Source organism: Aspergillus pseudoviridinutans, assembly GCF_018340605.1.
Source record: "Aspergillus pseudoviridinutans IFM 55266 DNA, scaffold_5, whole genome shotgun sequence".
NCBI lineage: Eukaryota > Fungi > Ascomycota > Eurotiomycetes > Eurotiales > Aspergillaceae > Aspergillus > Aspergillus pseudoviridinutans.
The window spans coordinates 827,146-844,060 of record NW_025091285.1 but is presented as its reverse complement, the minus strand read 5'-3'; the positions used below and the strand labels follow the sequence as shown (position 1 = coordinate 844,060).

General features: G+C 47.9%; 9 protein-coding genes across 9 annotated transcripts; 5 read left to right on the top strand and 4 right to left on the bottom strand.

Moving 5' to 3' along the window:
• Positions 1 to 273: 273 nt before the first annotated feature.
• Asppvi_007370 (hydrogen/calcium exchanger domain-containing protein) lies at positions 274 to 1,794 on the bottom strand (the record flags this gene model as incomplete). Its single annotated transcript, XM_043303257.1, has 3 exons — positions 274 to 574; positions 632 to 925; positions 986 to 1,794. The coding sequence occupies 3 exons, from the start codon at positions 1,792 to 1,794 to the stop codon at positions 274 to 276; spliced, it is 1,404 nt and encodes a 467-aa protein (XP_043159192.1).
• A 2,206-nt stretch (positions 1,795 to 4,000) lies between these two features.
• Positions 4,001 to 5,796, top strand: Asppvi_007369 (cystathionine beta-synthase CYS4; the record flags this gene model as incomplete). The annotated part of the gene is made up of 4 exons (XM_043303256.1): positions 4,001 to 4,260; positions 4,342 to 4,376; positions 4,435 to 5,111; positions 5,164 to 5,796. The coding sequence occupies 4 exons, from the start codon at positions 4,001 to 4,003 to the stop codon at positions 5,794 to 5,796; spliced, it is 1,605 nt and encodes a 534-aa protein (XP_043159191.1).
• Positions 5,797 to 6,319: 523 nt separating this feature from the next.
• Positions 6,320 to 7,658, top strand: Asppvi_007368 (putative short chain dehydrogenase/reductase; the record flags this gene model as incomplete). The annotated part of the gene is made up of 5 exons (XM_043303255.1): positions 6,320 to 6,397; positions 6,485 to 6,509; positions 6,586 to 6,825; positions 6,882 to 7,498; positions 7,575 to 7,658. The coding sequence occupies 5 exons, from the start codon at positions 6,320 to 6,322 to the stop codon at positions 7,656 to 7,658; spliced, it is 1,044 nt and encodes a 347-aa protein (XP_043159190.1).
• Positions 7,659 to 7,855: 197 nt separating this feature from the next.
• Positions 7,856 to 8,897, bottom strand: Asppvi_007367 (signal recognition particle receptor subunit beta; the record flags this gene model as incomplete). The annotated part of the gene is made up of 2 exons (XM_043303254.1): positions 7,856 to 8,602; positions 8,685 to 8,897. The coding sequence occupies 2 exons, from the start codon at positions 8,895 to 8,897 to the stop codon at positions 7,856 to 7,858; spliced, it is 960 nt and encodes a 319-aa protein (XP_043159189.1).
• Positions 8,898 to 9,389: 492 nt separating this feature from the next.
• Positions 9,390 to 10,362, top strand: Asppvi_007366 (putative beta-1,6-glucan biosynthesis protein (Knh1); the record flags this gene model as incomplete). Its single annotated transcript, XM_043303253.1, has 4 exons — positions 9,390 to 9,599; positions 9,661 to 9,761; positions 9,840 to 10,233; positions 10,297 to 10,362. 4 exons carry the CDS (start codon positions 9,390 to 9,392, stop codon positions 10,360 to 10,362), a joined length of 771 nt encoding a protein of 256 aa, XP_043159188.1.
• A 354-nt stretch (positions 10,363 to 10,716) lies between these two features.
• Positions 10,717 to 12,228, bottom strand: Asppvi_007365 (glutamate 5-kinase; the record flags this gene model as incomplete). Its single annotated transcript, XM_043303252.1, has 5 exons — positions 10,717 to 11,547; positions 11,601 to 11,696; positions 11,752 to 11,862; positions 11,925 to 12,112; positions 12,192 to 12,228. The coding sequence occupies 5 exons, from the start codon at positions 12,226 to 12,228 to the stop codon at positions 10,717 to 10,719; spliced, it is 1,263 nt and encodes a 420-aa protein (XP_043159187.1).
• A 280-nt stretch (positions 12,229 to 12,508) lies between these two features.
• Asppvi_007364 (mitochondrial inner membrane protease ATP23) lies at positions 12,509 to 13,403 on the top strand (the record flags this gene model as incomplete). Its single annotated transcript, XM_043303251.1, has 3 exons — positions 12,509 to 12,734; positions 12,865 to 13,124; positions 13,176 to 13,403. 3 exons carry the CDS (start codon positions 12,509 to 12,511, stop codon positions 13,401 to 13,403), a joined length of 714 nt encoding a protein of 237 aa, XP_043159186.1.
• A 293-nt stretch (positions 13,404 to 13,696) lies between these two features.
• On the bottom strand, positions 13,697 to 14,998 carry Asppvi_007363 (aurora family serine/threonine-protein kinase; the record flags this gene model as incomplete). Its single annotated transcript, XM_043303250.1, has 3 exons — positions 13,697 to 13,831; positions 13,883 to 14,842; positions 14,903 to 14,998. 3 exons carry the CDS (start codon positions 14,996 to 14,998, stop codon positions 13,697 to 13,699), a joined length of 1,191 nt encoding a protein of 396 aa, XP_043159185.1.
• A 427-nt stretch (positions 14,999 to 15,425) lies between these two features.
• Asppvi_007362 (TIP41 family protein) lies at positions 15,426 to 16,371 on the top strand (the record flags this gene model as incomplete). Its single annotated transcript, XM_043303249.1, has 3 exons — positions 15,426 to 15,748; positions 15,802 to 16,192; positions 16,258 to 16,371. The coding sequence occupies 3 exons, from the start codon at positions 15,426 to 15,428 to the stop codon at positions 16,369 to 16,371; spliced, it is 828 nt and encodes a 275-aa protein (XP_043159184.1).
• Positions 16,372 to 16,915: the final 544 nt, after the last annotated feature.

Here is a 16,915-nt window from a genome sequence, read left to right as displayed (position 1 = left end):
TTGTCATAGACTGCATTTCCTTTTCCTTAACGATAACATGGTTTATTCTTTCGACTTCCTTGCGGATTTCTCATAATCAAGTACGATACCAAAGCTATTAATGCAATTAAACTGTCTTTCCAACACTCAGCTAGATAATCTAAAGCTTCAAAAAGCATCCTATTACAACCCCGCAACTCCAAGCATGCTCATGCGCTAAATATATTATTCAAAACGATACACGATTGAAAAGAACAATCAACATATGTCAAAAGATGTCCGCGACTGAATAAATTATTCGGCATGATGGCCCGACTCGGCTTCCACTTTGGGATAGTACCAAGTTGTAACAGCAATAATGACATACACAAGCACGCAGAGACCTCCCTCAAGGTAGTTGGACTTTCCATCGCGCAAGAAATTTCCAACCACCAAGATTGACAGGACGACGAGGACGATCATGAAGATTTCGAAGTTGAGGCCCATGTCTTTGTCAAGGCACCAGCCCACAATGACTGCCAGCGGCGCGTTCAACAAAGCTGTCTGGATTGAAGGGCCGAGACAGTGGAAGAGTGCGAAATTGATCTGATTGTCCCTGGCAGATGTTAATTTATCGGAGACGCAGCTGAATACATCTTCAAGTCGAACTCACCAGGCTTCGTCAATAGCGGTCAGATGCTCTGCTGCCTTCTCGACCAGAGGAACCAAGATTAGACCCATAAAATTATCCGAAACGCCTCTTTCAACAATGTGCTCGATTTCTTCGACCAAGAAGACTGCCGACATGCATACGAACGTGAGTGAAAGTGCTATAGCCACTAGACACTCGGTCAGAGTGAGCTTCGTGCGCTGCAGTTCTTCCTCTCGATCCTCGTCGCAATGCTCGTCATTCTCAAGGACTTCATCGAAAATACTGTGATGACTATGCAGATTATAGAACAGAAACCTATGCAACTGTGTAAGTGGAGTCGATCCTTAAAGGCAGCCCAGGAACGGAGTGGCTTACATAATAAAGGCGACGAGAAGAATCAGAGAGGTAGATCGACTGATTACTAAAGTGGAATGATCCAAAGCTTGTTGAGTGATGATCGCTTTGGTTGAACTCGAGCTTAGGGCCGCGTAGAAGGCGCTTGGAATCAACAGACCGAAACCTGCAACGAGCAGAAGCCCAGACCCGACCTCGCTTACAGCTTCATGAAACGACTGTTCATGGCGTTTAATACCTCCAAAGAAGAAGCACAGCCCCAAGCAAAGCAACAAATTCGCAAGAATCGAGCCCAGGATAGCGGCCTGGATGACTGGGATTAAGTTTCCCCCCTGGTCATTGTGGATCAAAACCATGAAGAGCACGATCTCGACGACCGAACTCAATGTAGTTTCCAACAGCACTCCAAGAACTTTGGGCAGCTTTTTTGCCAACTCTCCGCCTGCAAAGCCGAGCAAGTTTGCTGAAGGGACCATGGCAATATAGTTCAAAGCGAAAATCCAAACGTGAAGATCCCGCCGAGCGAAGTGTATGGCAATAGCGGCTGGGACAAAAGGCCAAAGGACGTTGACCAGCATCGAAAGTGTACAGGTACTTTTGAAGCATACCGCGAAAAAGTGGCCTGGATGAAACCCACTGCGGCCACTCTCACCAGCGGAGTCAACTCGAACTATTCCATTGCGGCGAGCACTCTTCTCGTTATGTGTAGGAAGTATGGACTGATCCTGCGACGACCATGCTGGTTGGAAATGCTCCGACCTTAGGTCCCCGTTGTTTATATCTTGCTGTACCCGTTCGTTCTGAAATGAGGATCTCGTGTTGGCGCCCATGATGATGCACGGAAGCCCACGCTCACTCACTCTGAAGCAACTTCAAAAGGGGAATTTCTCAATAGCTTTATGCGGATCAGACGATTCTTCCCAGAGTGAGCGCTATTCTTTGCTTGATCTGTGTGACGGATGGAATAATGAGCGAGGACAGGTAAACAAGAAGGAGGGAAAATATGAAAAACGAAGCAAGCGAAGTTGAATTGGGCACCTCAAGCAAGATAAATGGCCTTCAACATAAGTTGATATTATAGTGCTCCAATGGTAAATTATGGTACCGCTCAAGCTAGGAGTGTTCCTGACAGAAAATGGTTCTTCACAGTGACCCTCACTTTGAATCAAGTTGAGGATAGTACGTAAAGAAATATTTCCGAAAATAGATATCTTTGACAACCCAGGAATGGAGTTATTGATATCATGCCAAAACAGATCCTAGGGTGAGCTGGCATTGTGGTCTTGCAGCAGGATTTTCCTCCTCTGGTTGCAAGGTAAATAATAAGTACTAATCACAATGGCTGGCTGAGCTTTGACTGGCCGGAGAGACGAACGAAGATAAGGTAACCTATTGACGACGCTTGGTAACAGCAGCAGGAGTGAGTGGGTATCAAGTTTCATTTTGATTTACGGAGGACAACCCAACTGCTGGCATTCAAAGCTGCAAGAGGGCTTGGCAAATGAAGCTATCGACCTCAAAAGGGGCTTAGACCAGATATCATGATTGTTTACTTCTTTCTCTTGGCTGGAAAAGGGGTTGTTGAGCTGTCTTCGTCGTTCAATATAATTTACTGGTGGTACCAGGCTTTGACTCTCTTCATAATCCAGGCCACTTTTTCGCGGTATGCTTCAAAAGTACCTGGACACTTTCGATGCTGGTCAACGTCCTTTGGCCTTTTGTCCCAGCCGCTATTGCCATACACTTCGCTCGGCGGTTCTGCAAGCTGCTGTAACAAAAGACAGCAGAAGAGTTCATAAAGCTACATAGCAAATGTTAGATGTATCCTACAAAATCTTGTTGTTATTATCATCATGATGAATATCCCCTGTATTCCGCGCTATGTTTTACCAGTACCCAAGTAGATAGGACCTACCTTAAGGGTGCCTGTACCATGGATGGTCACTATTAATTACCTGGATACTTGGGCCAGCCTCTAGTAGGGAAGAACAGGAATGTGGATATATCATGCACAGCCACTGCAACTTGGTTCTATCTTCGTCATCCTATCTACATTGACCACGAAGTATTTACCAATTCAAGAATCCGAGCTCAATCTTCGTTCTTCTAGGTACGACGGTACGTACCTGATACCTTTACTCTTAGGTATTCACGGCATGAAAATTACCAGAAGAAGTTGCATTGCATCCGTTCCAAGTGTCGCAGGTTGATTTAGCAGTGGTACTCCGTACGGAGTGAGTACCCGAGTGTGGTAAGCAGTTCGAGGTGTGCTGTCCCAATTGACCTCATCAGCCTGACGTATTTCATATTAAGAATGTCGGTCATGCATAGGGGGAGCAGATTGAATATACCGTGACCCATCTGGAAGTGCCATAATTCCATTTGGGACGCTGCAACCAGAGATCGTTACTACTCCCGGATAGGTCAGGCACTCAGGGTCCCCAGGGTCCATTAAGGGAACCAACTGTCCCCGTATCTACCGCTCTGTAGATCATGGACACTGCGTTCGACTGGTGGTAGGTACATCAACGCTATCGTCGGACATCTCAAGCTCTGAACCAAATCATACGAGCTTCATTCTCTGAAAAACTCCGACAACACCCTGCCTTCAGGACCTTTACGTCCACGTCGTAGTTGAGAATCCTTGAGTAGCGCACAACCAATAATGTACTTGTTCTATCGAGCTCTGGGGTTGAGGCTGAGTCGAGGACCTATATAAATGATACTTCCCAATGAATCTACCATCAAATCGACTCCCATACGGAGTAGACTAAATAAGAGCAATAAGTTCAATTGATAACACCATAATCCTAAAATATCGCCGGAGGCGGCGACAGGCGGCTATCGTCGGGAGGGGGGAGCTTTCTTCTTACGCGATTTTTTCTCATCCTGCGCACATCTGCTTTTCCTCACTCTCTATTCGGAATTCAATCAGATACGGTTTGTTTGGCTTCTCATAAACTTCTCTCACTTGAATTAATTGAGGCCTGATATTCTGGTTTTTCTCTGGCCTTCCTGAGGCCTATCATTCATACAATGTCGTCCAAAACGTCCCCGGCCGTCCCTCCAGTGGCCCTCGATACGATCACTCAACACATCGGCAATACTCCACTTGTGCGCTTAAATCGCGTACCACAGAGCCTTGGAATTGAAGCGACTGTATATGCGAAGTTGGAATACTTCAATGCCGGAGGTAGCGTGAAGGACAGAATCGCCTTGCGCATGATCGAAGAGGCGGAGAAATCGGGGCGCATCAAGCCTGGTGATACCCTGATTGAACCTACCAGCGGTAACACGTTAGTTGCGCCGTTTTCTTTACCTCCTTTTCTCTCCGTGATAGTTCGGAACATGGTCTAAAAATTCTACGTTGTCTTCAGCGGTATTGGATTAGCTCTTGTTGCTGCCGTCAAAGGTTGGTCCTTCTCCCTTTTGTCCTTGTTGGTAGATTACGAATCTCATAATCCTCAAAGGCTACAAGACTATTATCACACTGCCCGAGAAAATGTCTGCTGAGAAAGTGTCCGTACTACGGGCTTTAAACGCTACCATTATCCGTACGCCTAACGAGGCTGCCTACGACTCCCCCGAGTCCCATATCGGCGTCGCCAAACGTCTCGAGAAGGAGATCCCCAATGCGCATATCCTAGACCAATATGGAAACGTGAATAATCCATTGGCACACGAGCTCGGCACCGCGGAAGAGGTCTGGGCTCAAACTAACGGCCAAATCAGTGCTATCGTCGCAGGTGCGGGAACCGGCGGCACTATTACTGGGCTGGCGCGAGGCCTGAAGAAGCACAACCCCAATGTGAAGGTCATTGCGGCTGATCCTCATGGTTCTATTCTCGCTGTTCCGGCCGCTCTGAACAAGGAGCATGAAAATGAGCCCTATAAGGTTGAAGGTATCGGGTATGATTTCATTCCGCAAGTGCTCGACCAGAGTGCCGTGGATAAGTGGTACAAGACTGGGGACAGGGAGTCATTCCAATACGCTCGGCGATTGATCGCCGAGGAAGGTCTTCTTGTTGGTGGGAGCAGTGGAAGCGCGATCGCAGCGCTGGCACAGGCCGCAAAAGATCACACCTTCAGCAAAGACGATGTAGTGGTTGTGATTCTGCCTGATAGTATCAGGAGTTATCTCACAAAGGTATCAATCCAGCCCTTGGATATTTCTATTGGTCAAATCTGACAGGTCATAGTTTGCCGACGACGACTGGCTTGCCGCAAATGATCTGCTGCCCTCGTTATCCTCCGAAACTACATTGGTGTCGCAGAGTGTGCAACCACAAGCACCAAAGGATGAGTTCGCTGGAGCGAAGGTTAAATCCTTAAGACTGAAGCCCATCACAACCGTCTGGTCCAACATCCCGTGTGAGACTGCTATCGAGATTATGCGCGATAGAGGATTCGATCAACTTCCCGTCCTTGCACCCTCTGGAAAGAAGCTTGTTGGACTGGTCACTTTGGGAAATGTCCTCAGTCGACTGACCCACGGACGCGCCACGAAGAAGAGCTTGGTCGCAGATGTCATGTTCGACTTCAGCAAGATCTCAGAGGTCGTCACCGATCCTAGGGACCTCGGTCTGGCAGATTCCAAGCTCAGTGGCGACCAACAGAACGGAGCTGATGTCTTACGGCCACAAGCCAAAAATCGCAAGTTCATGGAAATTACTATGGACACTCCTCTGAGCGTCCTCAACCGTTTCTTTGAATGGAACAGCGCCGCCATTGTCACTGAGAGGGACGAGCATGGAACGATGAGGCCCCTAGCGGTTGCGACCAAGGTCGATTTGCTCACCTGGATGCTCCATCACAATGAGGACTCTTCTTAATACGGTCCCGTTCCTTTTTCTTACGAGGTTTCCACGTCACAACTATGCGTATCATTAGGATGAGTCGTTTGCTTTAGGGAGCTCAACCTCATCTCTCATGAATTTGCGATATCAGTGTGCATTCGATTATATAGAGACATTCATCCATAGATTGGGTTCAACACGATCATGGGGGCAGGGTACGGAGTTAATTAGGTTATTTCGAATTTGAATACACGCATTGAATCAACCAATGACTGAATCTCGGACCCCTGATTTTTACCTCTTTGCAGTGGTCACTGATTCGTAGGCTCACATTGCTTCAATTCGGTTCTAATCGCATTGATGCGGACACCCTGACGTATATCCCCGCATCGGTTGTTCTTTGTCTTCAGACACTCTTCGACGTCATGCGTTAACGTCGAAACATGGCATGGCGCGAAATTCTGGGAGGATGAAAGGAATTTTTATCCCATTTGCGACCTTTGTTATTCCCTTCCTAGACTCAGACGAGCTTTGAGCTTAAACAAAGCACTTGTGTAAGATGTCGGGGTTCTTTACATACCGAAACTTCTCTTTACAGGACACGCCTCCTTTGGATGGGAAGGTAGCTGTGGTGACGGTGAGTATGTACTCGTCTTGAAGAATGGATAGCAATCTTAGTGATGGATCTGTAAGGTGATGAATGCTGATGACTCTCGCTTCACAGGGAGGCCAAGCTGGCATAGGGGAAGGTGGGTAGCAAATTCCTACACCGATGGGTAGCATATGAGTACTCATTCAATCATTCCATCCTAATAATTGGTCCAGAAATTGTCGCACAGTTACTCTTGCACAATGTTAGGAAAGTCTACATTATAGCGCGAAGCAAAAGCAAGTATCTCAGAGCACAAGAGAGCTGGCGTCAGCGCCATGGCATAGTCCTCAGCGAGAATGACGACAGGATGGAACTCGTCCAGTGCGATCTGGGAGACATCAAATCCGTAAAGGATGCAGCGGAAGAGATTATAGCTAAGACAGACAGACTGGACATCTTGATATGCAATGCGGGTAAGCTGTTTCTCTCGACTGCTCAACCGCTTTCGTATGCTGAAGCCTGGCAAAAGGAATGGGCGTGGCACCTCAATACAAAAGGTCACCTCAGAATATCGAGATCATATTTGCTATTAATTGCGTTGGCCATCAGGTTTTGGTGACCCTCCTGCTTCCTCTTCTGAGACGCACAATAAACCAGGGCAAGGCAGAGGAGGCCCGGATAGTCGTCACCAGTTCATCATTCCATTCATTCTGCCGCAAACTAGATCTGAATTTGCTCACATCTCCAAATCGCCCCAAGCTTGCAATGGTCGACGGGCTATGGCGTTACGCTCGGTCCAAGCTAGGTAACATTCTCTTCACAAGAGAACTTGCCCGTCGGCTCGAACAGGGGACGGACCCCGCAGATAGGCACATCTACGCCAATGTATTCTTTCCAGGAAATATCGTCACCGAGCAGTGGAATTCCTGGGATGGCTACTTTGGAAAAATAGGAGGCTCTATATTGAGACGCTTGTTCTCACTGATTGGACAGAGCACGCAAGACGGTGCTGCAACAGCCATTTATCTAGCTGCGAGCCAAGCGATTCGAGAGACTGGAACGCGTGGCCATTACTTCATACCTATTGCAACACCTTGTAAAACAACTCCGATTGCTGCCGATATGAAGCTTGCTCACGAACTTTGGGTGAGTCCTGTGTGCTGAGATACTTTCCGCTACTGTCAACTCGATAATCTTCTCACATAACTTGTCCTCTATTTAGGACTGGATAAATGCCCGAGCGACAGAGACTCTAGGTTCAAACTGGCAGAGCGAGGCTGGCTTGGGTTCGTCCAATGGCATCTAGAGCCACAATGGCCCATAACCCAATTTTTTGCGAGGAGTCTTTCTATAGTCCTGCCAAATGAAGCACTCCTATCGTCCGGGTGGATCTCACTGGAGGGACCGTAGGTTGCCCACCAGCTACTTATATACTTTCCCAAAAAGATTTTCAGTCTGTTAGAGAGGCCGGGAGAGTCAAGCCCCACATTCATGAACCAGCATTCATAGGCATTGTCCAATCCATTCCTCCCATCTCCTCACACCGGCTCCAGTATTGCCCTCCTCGTCGCCTTTTACAGCTCCGCCAACGACGTCGACTTTCACACCAACTTCGTCTTCTAGTAGTTTGAAGCTGAAAGTATCCTGCGCATCGATGCTGCCCAAGGTATCATCTTCGTCCTCAACTGTACCAGTGTCCTCGCTGGCATTCATGAGCCCCTTGCTCTTGGATTTCCGGATCCTATCGATTTCGGTTTCCAGTTTTTCACGAACAGAGCCCGGCGGCAAGGCGGTGAATAGGTCTTGTTTGTTGGCGGCCACGAGAACAGGGATTTCCGATGCTACCTGGGCGGAAGATTTGCCTTTCTTCAATGCGCGTTTCTGAAGAGCGAGAAGAACATCGTGCAAATAGGATGCGGTGTCTCTCAGCGTGTCTTCATCTGTCAAAGCTGCAGTGTCTACCATAAAAATGGCACCGCGCAGCTTTAATTTCTTGTCTTTCGCAGTTGCCATTGACACCAGTTCTGAAAGGCCGTGGGCCTCCCGTAGTTTCCCATGGCCAGGCGTATCCTTCAAACGATATCTAACAGGATTTCTAGAGACATCCTTCACGGAATAATCATTGACGGAGCGGTAGCGATTTGATGCAGTCGGCACTGAGGCAGGGAGGCTGACGATGGCTGAGGTAGACGTTTGAGAAGTGTGCGTGATTTGGGTCGCTTTAGACAATCGAGATGTCTTGCTTTCAAGCTATCAAGTAACATCAATGACTGTCGATTGAAAGTAGCGTTCGCACGAAACTGCGAAGCCATTTCGAAAATGCTGATCTTACCAATGACAACAATGCGGTTTTTCCTGCGCCGCTAGGTCCGAGAAGCAGGAAATTGCTCAATGGCGGAGACGCAACGGACCGGTAGAAGATGAAATGCAACAGAACGGGCAATCCAAAAGCGATGAGAGTTGTGACTACAATAGCGACGAGATTACCGTCCAAAAGGCTGGTGAAAATCCGCTCAGCCAGACCCCAGTCTCCGTGGTGTGCCATCTCTGCTTATGGATGCTTATTTAAGAGGAATAGTATCAACGATGATTGTTTGAGGAAACAATGATCAAACCACTAAAAAATCATGAGGAATAGTATCAGGTCAAAATGCGCACCATCCTCGACATAGAGCAAGTTTCGAGCTATGCGTATTGCAGAATGGTCGGATCTCTAGCTTGTTGCCAACAACAGCGGGTTCTTTTGAGTAATCATGGCGCCACCGCATTTCCATTGGACTTGATGCCTTAGTTGTTAGGTTTCGGCAATGAACGGTTTCTTATCGATTAGAGACTTATCGATAAGGAGACCGGCATGTATCAGAACTATATACCTCTCTACAAGGGGTCACATAGATGGTCACATACCTCCGGCATGCAGGGATGAGGTCTGCCTCTTGTTTATTGATTTGCTCAGTGGATTTAGACCTTACTTAGATCTCTAGCTATCCAGCTGCTTTTAGATTATTGTGCACTGAATGAGAGCTACACCCTCAATATGAATATTCTACTGTCCCTCTCCATCTTACTGCTACTCCCATGTACATTAGCAGATGTTGACTTCACCGTGCCGACCATTGGCACGAATTTCAAGGCTGGCGACGTTGTTACAGCACATTGGCGCGAGTCAGGCCAGTCTCCACGAATTTCGGAACTGTCGCAATATGATCTTTACCTCTACGCAGGAGGAGATACGGCTGATACCCAGGTGAGTTTCTGGGCATTACAGAGAGTTCATAGTTCCCATTAACGGAAAGAGGGGCAAATAGCATGAAGTAGCTGTTCTGATCAAAGACGGTCTATTCGCTCGTGGGAATTCGGTTTCCATCAAGATCGATCCTGCTGTCGGAGGCAATGAAGCCAACGCATAGTAAGACCTTGGCCTTTCTTGTTTGTTTAAAGCCACTGCATTTGTCGTCCCGTACTGACGCAGTTCAATAACCTGCAGTTTCTTGAAGATGGTTGCATCTGGTCCTGAGGCCTTTGCCATCAATTTCTCAAATCGCTTCACACTCAGTAACATGACCGGGTCGTTTCCACCTCACCTCGTGGAAGAGATTCGTTCTCTCTCAGATCCTGAAGGATCCGCTGTCAAAGAAGATCTACGAAAGAGAGTGGTTGAAGCAGCTTACACTGTACCCTACCCTTTGCAGAGCGGTCCAACAAGGTACGCTCCAATGGCCAAGGAACCCGGGAGCACTATCCCCGCGAAGACGAAGGCTCCAGCGCCACAGTTCTCAGCAAGTCTCTATACAATCGCAACGACTTGGCTTCCTCCAGCGACAGTGCAAGCTACGCTCTCTGCAACTGCAACGTACTCTGTTGTCAGTGTTGAGAACACAGTAAGTGGATTATCGCATGGCCTCTGCAATAAACGTGCTTCTTCTAATAGACACTTTCCCTAGGCGTCCCCTGCACCGCATCCCCACGATGCCGCAATGAAAAGAATACTGGAAAGATGGAAGGACTGACGAAGCAAATCGAAGAAGACATGATATCATAACATTTTGAGCACATCCAAGTCACAGGTGCCAGAGGCTCTGCCTCCTATTGGCCAATTTGGCGCTGTTGAATATCCTTCTATTTCGGGTCTATAATAAAATCAGCCTAGAATTGATAAACACAATCACACTCCGTCATTCGTCCACTTCATCTTGATGGCCGCTGAATGTCGCTCAAAATGCAATTTCAAACGTAAAAACAGAAAGGTATCACGGCGATATGTGCAAAAGGAGGAATCATTCGAACCATGTCGACTCGGTTTATAGACCATTTCGCGTAAAAGGCCTTGTCATTGGCCGAAATCGTTCGAAGGTTGCGAGGTGCTATTGGCGTGGGGAATCGTCCGACCGAAAAAAGGATATATTCTCCCGAAGAGCAACGTATTCGCTATCAGCGTATCCCAGCAAGGATTGAATATGTGTGCTTCTATGACCCTTAATGCGTGCAATCTCAGCGCTACCGTAATTGACTAGTGCGCGGCCAACCTCCTTGGGTTCCTGCCCGTGGTGGAGGAAGTCTCCGTTGAGGGAGTCGGGCGAGAGCCGCTCAACAACAACCAGTCGCACGGCTTCCTGTTGACCAAATTGGCCGTCTACACCGACGACGCCTGCTGGTAGGAGACTGGCTTTGTTTAGAAGAGCGCTATATGCTCCATGGTCGATGTACAAACTTCCATGTGGCTTGAGACCATGCAGCAGCCAGAATGACCGGGATTGAATTGGCGCGTCTGAAGGCAGAAAACGCGTGTGTAGAGGTAGCGACAGCGGCGATTGTGACTCTAATGGCGCTCCTTCTACTGTTGAAGATTGCGCCGGAATGCCTCGTTGCGTTTGCTGGAGATACCTCACGATCTCCAGAACATTGCCCGGTTTGGAGCTCTTGGTAATCACCGTCGTCACTCCAGCACTGGTTGCTAATTTTGCAGCTACAATCTTTGTGCTCATTCCACCAGTTCCGAGAGATGAACCAGCAGACGACACATCCGCTTCTAGAGAGGAGATGTCGGAAACCACCTCGATGGGCTTAGCATCCGGGTTGTGACGTGGGTTCGAGGTATATAGGCAGTCAACATCTGTCATCAAAAAGAGGTAATCGGCCTTCACCATGGCCGCCGTTATGGCCGATAAAGTGTCATTATCACCGAATTTAATTTCCTTGTGAGTTTCGTCAGATCAATGGATCATTTAAGGAACAGAGGGATGCTTACAGAAACCGCCAGCGTATCGTTCTCGTTAACGATGGGGATGACTCCCATATCGAACAGCTGGGCAAAAGTGTTTTGAGCATTGATGTATTGTGTTCTCTAAAGCCGAAATTAGATATCTTGGGTTCAGCAGTTGTAGTGAATAAGTCCTCACATCCGCAATGTCATTCCTGGTTAAGAGGATCTGCGCTACCGGAAGTCGAAGGTGCGAAAATAAACCGTCCCACAGGCTCATGAGTCTGCATTGTCCGACAGCTGCTAGCGCCTGAAAAATGCAACCGGTCAGAACCTTTACCCTTGCCGGATTTGAGAATCGTTCGCTTATACCTGTATCCGAGGAAGATATTTCGGTCTCTCGCCCACATCCATCCTCCGCAAACCAACGCCAACAGCTCCAGAAGAAACGAGGACTACATTGTGGCCATCCTTATGCAGCTTTGCGGCTGTCTCGACGATTAAGGTCAAGATCGAGAGAATGGGCTCATGAGTATTCTCATCAACTATGGAGCTCGTCCCTATTCAACTGGTGAGTCAGCCATTCTCAAACAACATACAGCATCATCCAGAAATGAGAGAAAAAACAGATCCCCGCACCTAGTTTTATTACAATGGTGAGACGCTGCGACGGCATTGTTACGACTATTATTGGAGGCTTTCAGAGGCAATTAGGAACACCCATGACCCAGAAAGTCAACAATTCAACAGATCATTCTTGGGCCTGAAATCCTGATGACACTTCTCATCTTTAATAAACTCTCAAACAATCCGATTCCGGACCATTTGTTTTGCCGCCCGTCACCGCATATGCGGAGAGCCCTGACGAATCTTCTTCTTTCCGCGCTCTAAAGTAGATCCACTGGTAGATAACGGATCTCTGATACAGCTTCGAAAGTAGCAACTTGGCTTGAGAAATGTCAGATTCGCAACCTGGGTCAACTTCTCCTACCGGCGGCAAGTCTGATAGTGGATATATACCTGGAGATGATACATGGACCCAATGGCGCAATATATTCGCCATCTTGACGGGAAAGATGACGGATGAGGGAAAGGAACAGTTCCGGATCGCACGAGATATCCGCAATGAAGCCGCAGATTGCAAGCGCTGCGAAGATCAAAGAGACTACCTATTACAGTACAGTGAGTTCAGAACTCCTCGAAGTTTCATGATTACTTCCCACTGAATTGCTGTCCATGTTTATCCACTTGTCATCAGCTCCACTGAACTGGGTCTCTATGGAAATTGGCTGACAAACATATGCTTGTCCAGGTCCGATCATACGGTTTTTGAGCGACAACATTCGACAGCTAGGGGGGGATCTTTCCAGTCACAATATCTATTGCCGTCGCTGTACTAGCAGAAAGGCTGGGGGCTTTGATCCAGAATATGGCATCTTGCTTTGCGCGAACGAGATGAAGGACCAGGGGCACCTGGAGGACACAATGGCACATGAGATGGTCCATGCATATGACCACCTAAGATTTAAGGTGGACTGGACGGATAATCTGAGGCATGCAGCTTGCACAGAGGTATTGAGCTCTCTCGCGAGACCCAAGCCAGCATTAACTGACTTATTGCAGATCCGAGCAAGCTCACTTAGTGGTGAGTGCAGGTGGGCGCGAGAATTCTTCAGACGTGGTCAGTGGAAGTTCACGCAACAACATCAGGAGTGTGTAAGAAGAAGGGCCGTCTTGTCAGTAAGGGCTAGACCTGGGTGCAAGGATGAAGCCCATGCGGAGAAAGTGGTCAATGAGGTTTGGGACAGCTGTTTCAGAGACACGAGGCCCTTCGATGAGATTTATCGTTGAGACTTGTGGTTTTCTTATGAAGATACGTCAAGCCTACCCTGCCTGTCTGATTTTGTGCATGAAATCTGCGCTTTGCAATGTATTATACTCAAGTTCCGGAGGTTACAAATAGAAGATACCAGATGACGCCGAGCTAAGAGCCGTGTTGGTTCAGATCTTGAAGGAAAAAAAAAAAAAAAAACAAAAAAAGAACACAAAGCACCTTCCAACTCCATACACACAGGCTGAAATGAACTGACTGGCAAGGAAAGGAGGTACAACACCGCAACTCCAGAAATGCATGGGTCTAACCATCATGCTTTAACTTCCTTTGAAGAACCAGAACTCCGTTTCGTGACCCGGTCATCCTTCAAGCAATGTTTAAGGATCCAGGGATGTCGCTGGATCTCATCAAGGGAAATACGCTTGTCTGGGTCTAGAACGAGCAACTGTTGGAATGTTAGCAAGTGTACTCGCCTCGAGCAGTAGGATTGGCATACTCTCTTGATAAGATCCTTTGCCTCAGGACTGACAAATGAAGGCACCGTCATATCCGCCCTCGCAATTCGTCTTTGCGTCATGACGGGAGTGTCTTCAAAGGGCGCTTCCCCAACCAAAAATTCGTAAGTCAACACGCCCAAGCTCCATAAGTCAACCTTTTCGCTGTAGTAGTTGTCTTGTGAGTTGGGCTTGAGCATTTCGGGAGGAAGATAGTCCAGCGTCCCACACATCGTCTGCCTTCTGTTATTGGGAGCATGGACACTCCACCCAAAGTCACTGATCTTGATTTCCCCGTGGATTCCCACAAGTATGTTCTCCGGTTTGATGTCGCGATGCATAACGTGCTTCTTATGCAAGTACTTCAACGCGGCAGCCATCTGGGCAATATATTGGGCTGCCTTCCACTCGGGAAAGCGATGCTCCTTTCGGAGGTGCTTGTACAACTCTCCTCGGCCGGCGAACTCCAGGATCAAGAATATCCGCTTGCTGTCATGGAAGTGGCCGTAAAGTCTGAGAACATTGGGATGACGTAGGTTGCTCTGTATCTCAATCTCGCGTCTAACTTGCTTCTGCACTCCGCCCTGCTGCAGCTCGGATTTGTGCAGAACTTTAAGAGCACAAACGAAGCCGGACGATCGCTCTTTGGCCAGGTAAACTCTACCAAATTTTCCCTTTCCCAAGGGCTTGCCAATCTCAAACATTCCCAGATGTAATTTCTTGGGGCCCGGCTGCTCGTATAATGGTGTTGTGTGTCGCGGTTCTCCATTCTCATCTGTGTCACGGTGCGGCAACGTGCCCTGAGCTCCTTTGAGAGGGGACGAGCCGGCGTGCATCGCATTCACTTTGTTCTCATTTGTGTTTTGCAAGGCAAGCTTCAACAAGGTTGACCGACTTGAGCCACTGTTAAACTGCCCAGCGGCTCCGAGGCCTGAGAGGGATACCGCTGTCGACAAAGAGCCCTGTCAAGCCGGATTAGCAGGCTGTTCCCCTCTCCCCAAAGACCATGGCAAGAGATTTACCTTGTGCTTTGGGTATGTGCTGCCATTCTTCCCAGGATCAACATCATCTTTGACAGAGAGGTGCTCAAAACGAGCCTCTAGCGCCTTGGTAGCCATGAGAATCTTGGGATGAGATTATCAACTGCTTTGGGAAGAGGAGAAGCAAGTAAGACCGTGCGATTCAGAGGAGCCCTAACGGTTTATGCAATCATAATTGAACTGATAATGAAAGATCCGAAGTGTCAAATAATAAATAGTAGTCGGGAGTCGTGTGAGAAAGAGAAGAGGAACATCCAACCATCCACTTGTTTATCTAGTTATGCTCCTTTGACACATCACCACAGCAACGGATCGGACCGCCTCTTTCTCCGACACCGCGGGGTATCTATTATTGGCGACGAAGTTGAATATATATCGTTCGATTTAGCGGCGTGTTTAAATGGATGACAGAAATATACACCTCTTGTAAGCGGATACTGAGGTGCTGATTTGCAGGTGTTCAACAATCAAATTTCAATTTTTGGTACCTGAAAGAAACAAGAGAATGGCCTCAGCAGGCTCCGCATCTGCTATGAATGCCTCCGCAGTTTCGCCAGAGCTTCAGAGGCCCAATGTTATTTCGGTGAAAGGATTCAGAATAATCACTCAGAAGCTTCCTATTTTGAAAGCAGAGCCAATTGAGCAGATGACGAAAAGGTTGGGCATTGCGCCACCGGAAATGATCTTCGGCGATAACTATATCACCATCGAATCTGAAAAGAAGGATTGGGGCATTACTTTCAATGCATTTGACGCGCTGGATCGTGTAGACAAGACGGGCACCTCTATGCTCAGAGTCGCACATTCAAAAGAATGGCAGAAGAGCAGGTAAGCCACCTCCGTATGGTGCGGCCGACCCTAATCTACCTAACACGAAACAGGGAGAGAGCCCATGAAGGTATCAAAGACGTTGTCAAACCGTTTGATTGGTCCTACACCACAGATTATATGGGCACTGTCCATCCCGACAGTCGGCCTTTTGAGGCAACGACGAAGCCTATACCTATCGAGTTACTGAAGCGCCCAGATCCGATACTGTTCTTTGATGAGGTCATCCTGTATGAAGATGAACTGGCTGACAACGGCATTGCTATGCTGTCCTGCAAGATTCGCGTAATGCCAGACAGACTTCTCCTACTCTCAAGATTTTTCATGAGGCTCGATAACGTACTCTTCCGGCTTCGAGATACCAGATTATACGTCGACTTCGAGAGTAAGGAGGCCATTAGAGAATATCAATCTAGGGAATGCGATTACGAAACAGTCCGCCAGGTATTGTGCTCTAAATGACTCATCTGTCCCCATGAGAGATCAGCCTATTGACGATATTTTTACAGTCTCTAGCGACGACGAGAGACGATGTACCGGCAATCATGAGAGACCCAAACAGGCTCTCTGAGATTCTCCCCCTCATAGAAAAGCGCTTGGAAAGAGTGATTCTGGATGCATAGCACAAAGCACTATAGAACCTGTGCAACTACCTATTGGCCGCCGTGGCAGGATGGTTGAGTTGATCGACATCACTTCGCGCTCCCTCGAACTCCTCTTTCTGAGCGGCCTCCGCCATAGTAACGGCTCATCCACTGTCTCCCAGGAGAGACTCACAACCAGTTAAAGGTACTTGAACCCCTGCTTCAACAAAACAGACAACTTGCGAAGTGTCTTTACTGTTGATGATTACAAATTCAAAGGCGGGCTTTGTATGTCATCGTAGTCACGAATGATCTAGACTAGCGGGCGGGAAATTCTATTGGGTCTGTCTGCGTCGGTGAGGTAGTCAATATTGAGCAAACAGTGCAAACAGAGCTCCCGCGCTCCACACATCATCAGTCTCTACTCAGAACGAGCTTCATCCCGACGCATATATGCCAGCCATTGAGCGAATTATATTGGCCGGATTTTTTCGATCAAAAATGCCTTCCAAAAGTTTGAGTCTGACTTGGGTCCGAGCACTAAGCAAATCGGAGTGTCCACAATCTCAAGTATGCTGCAGCA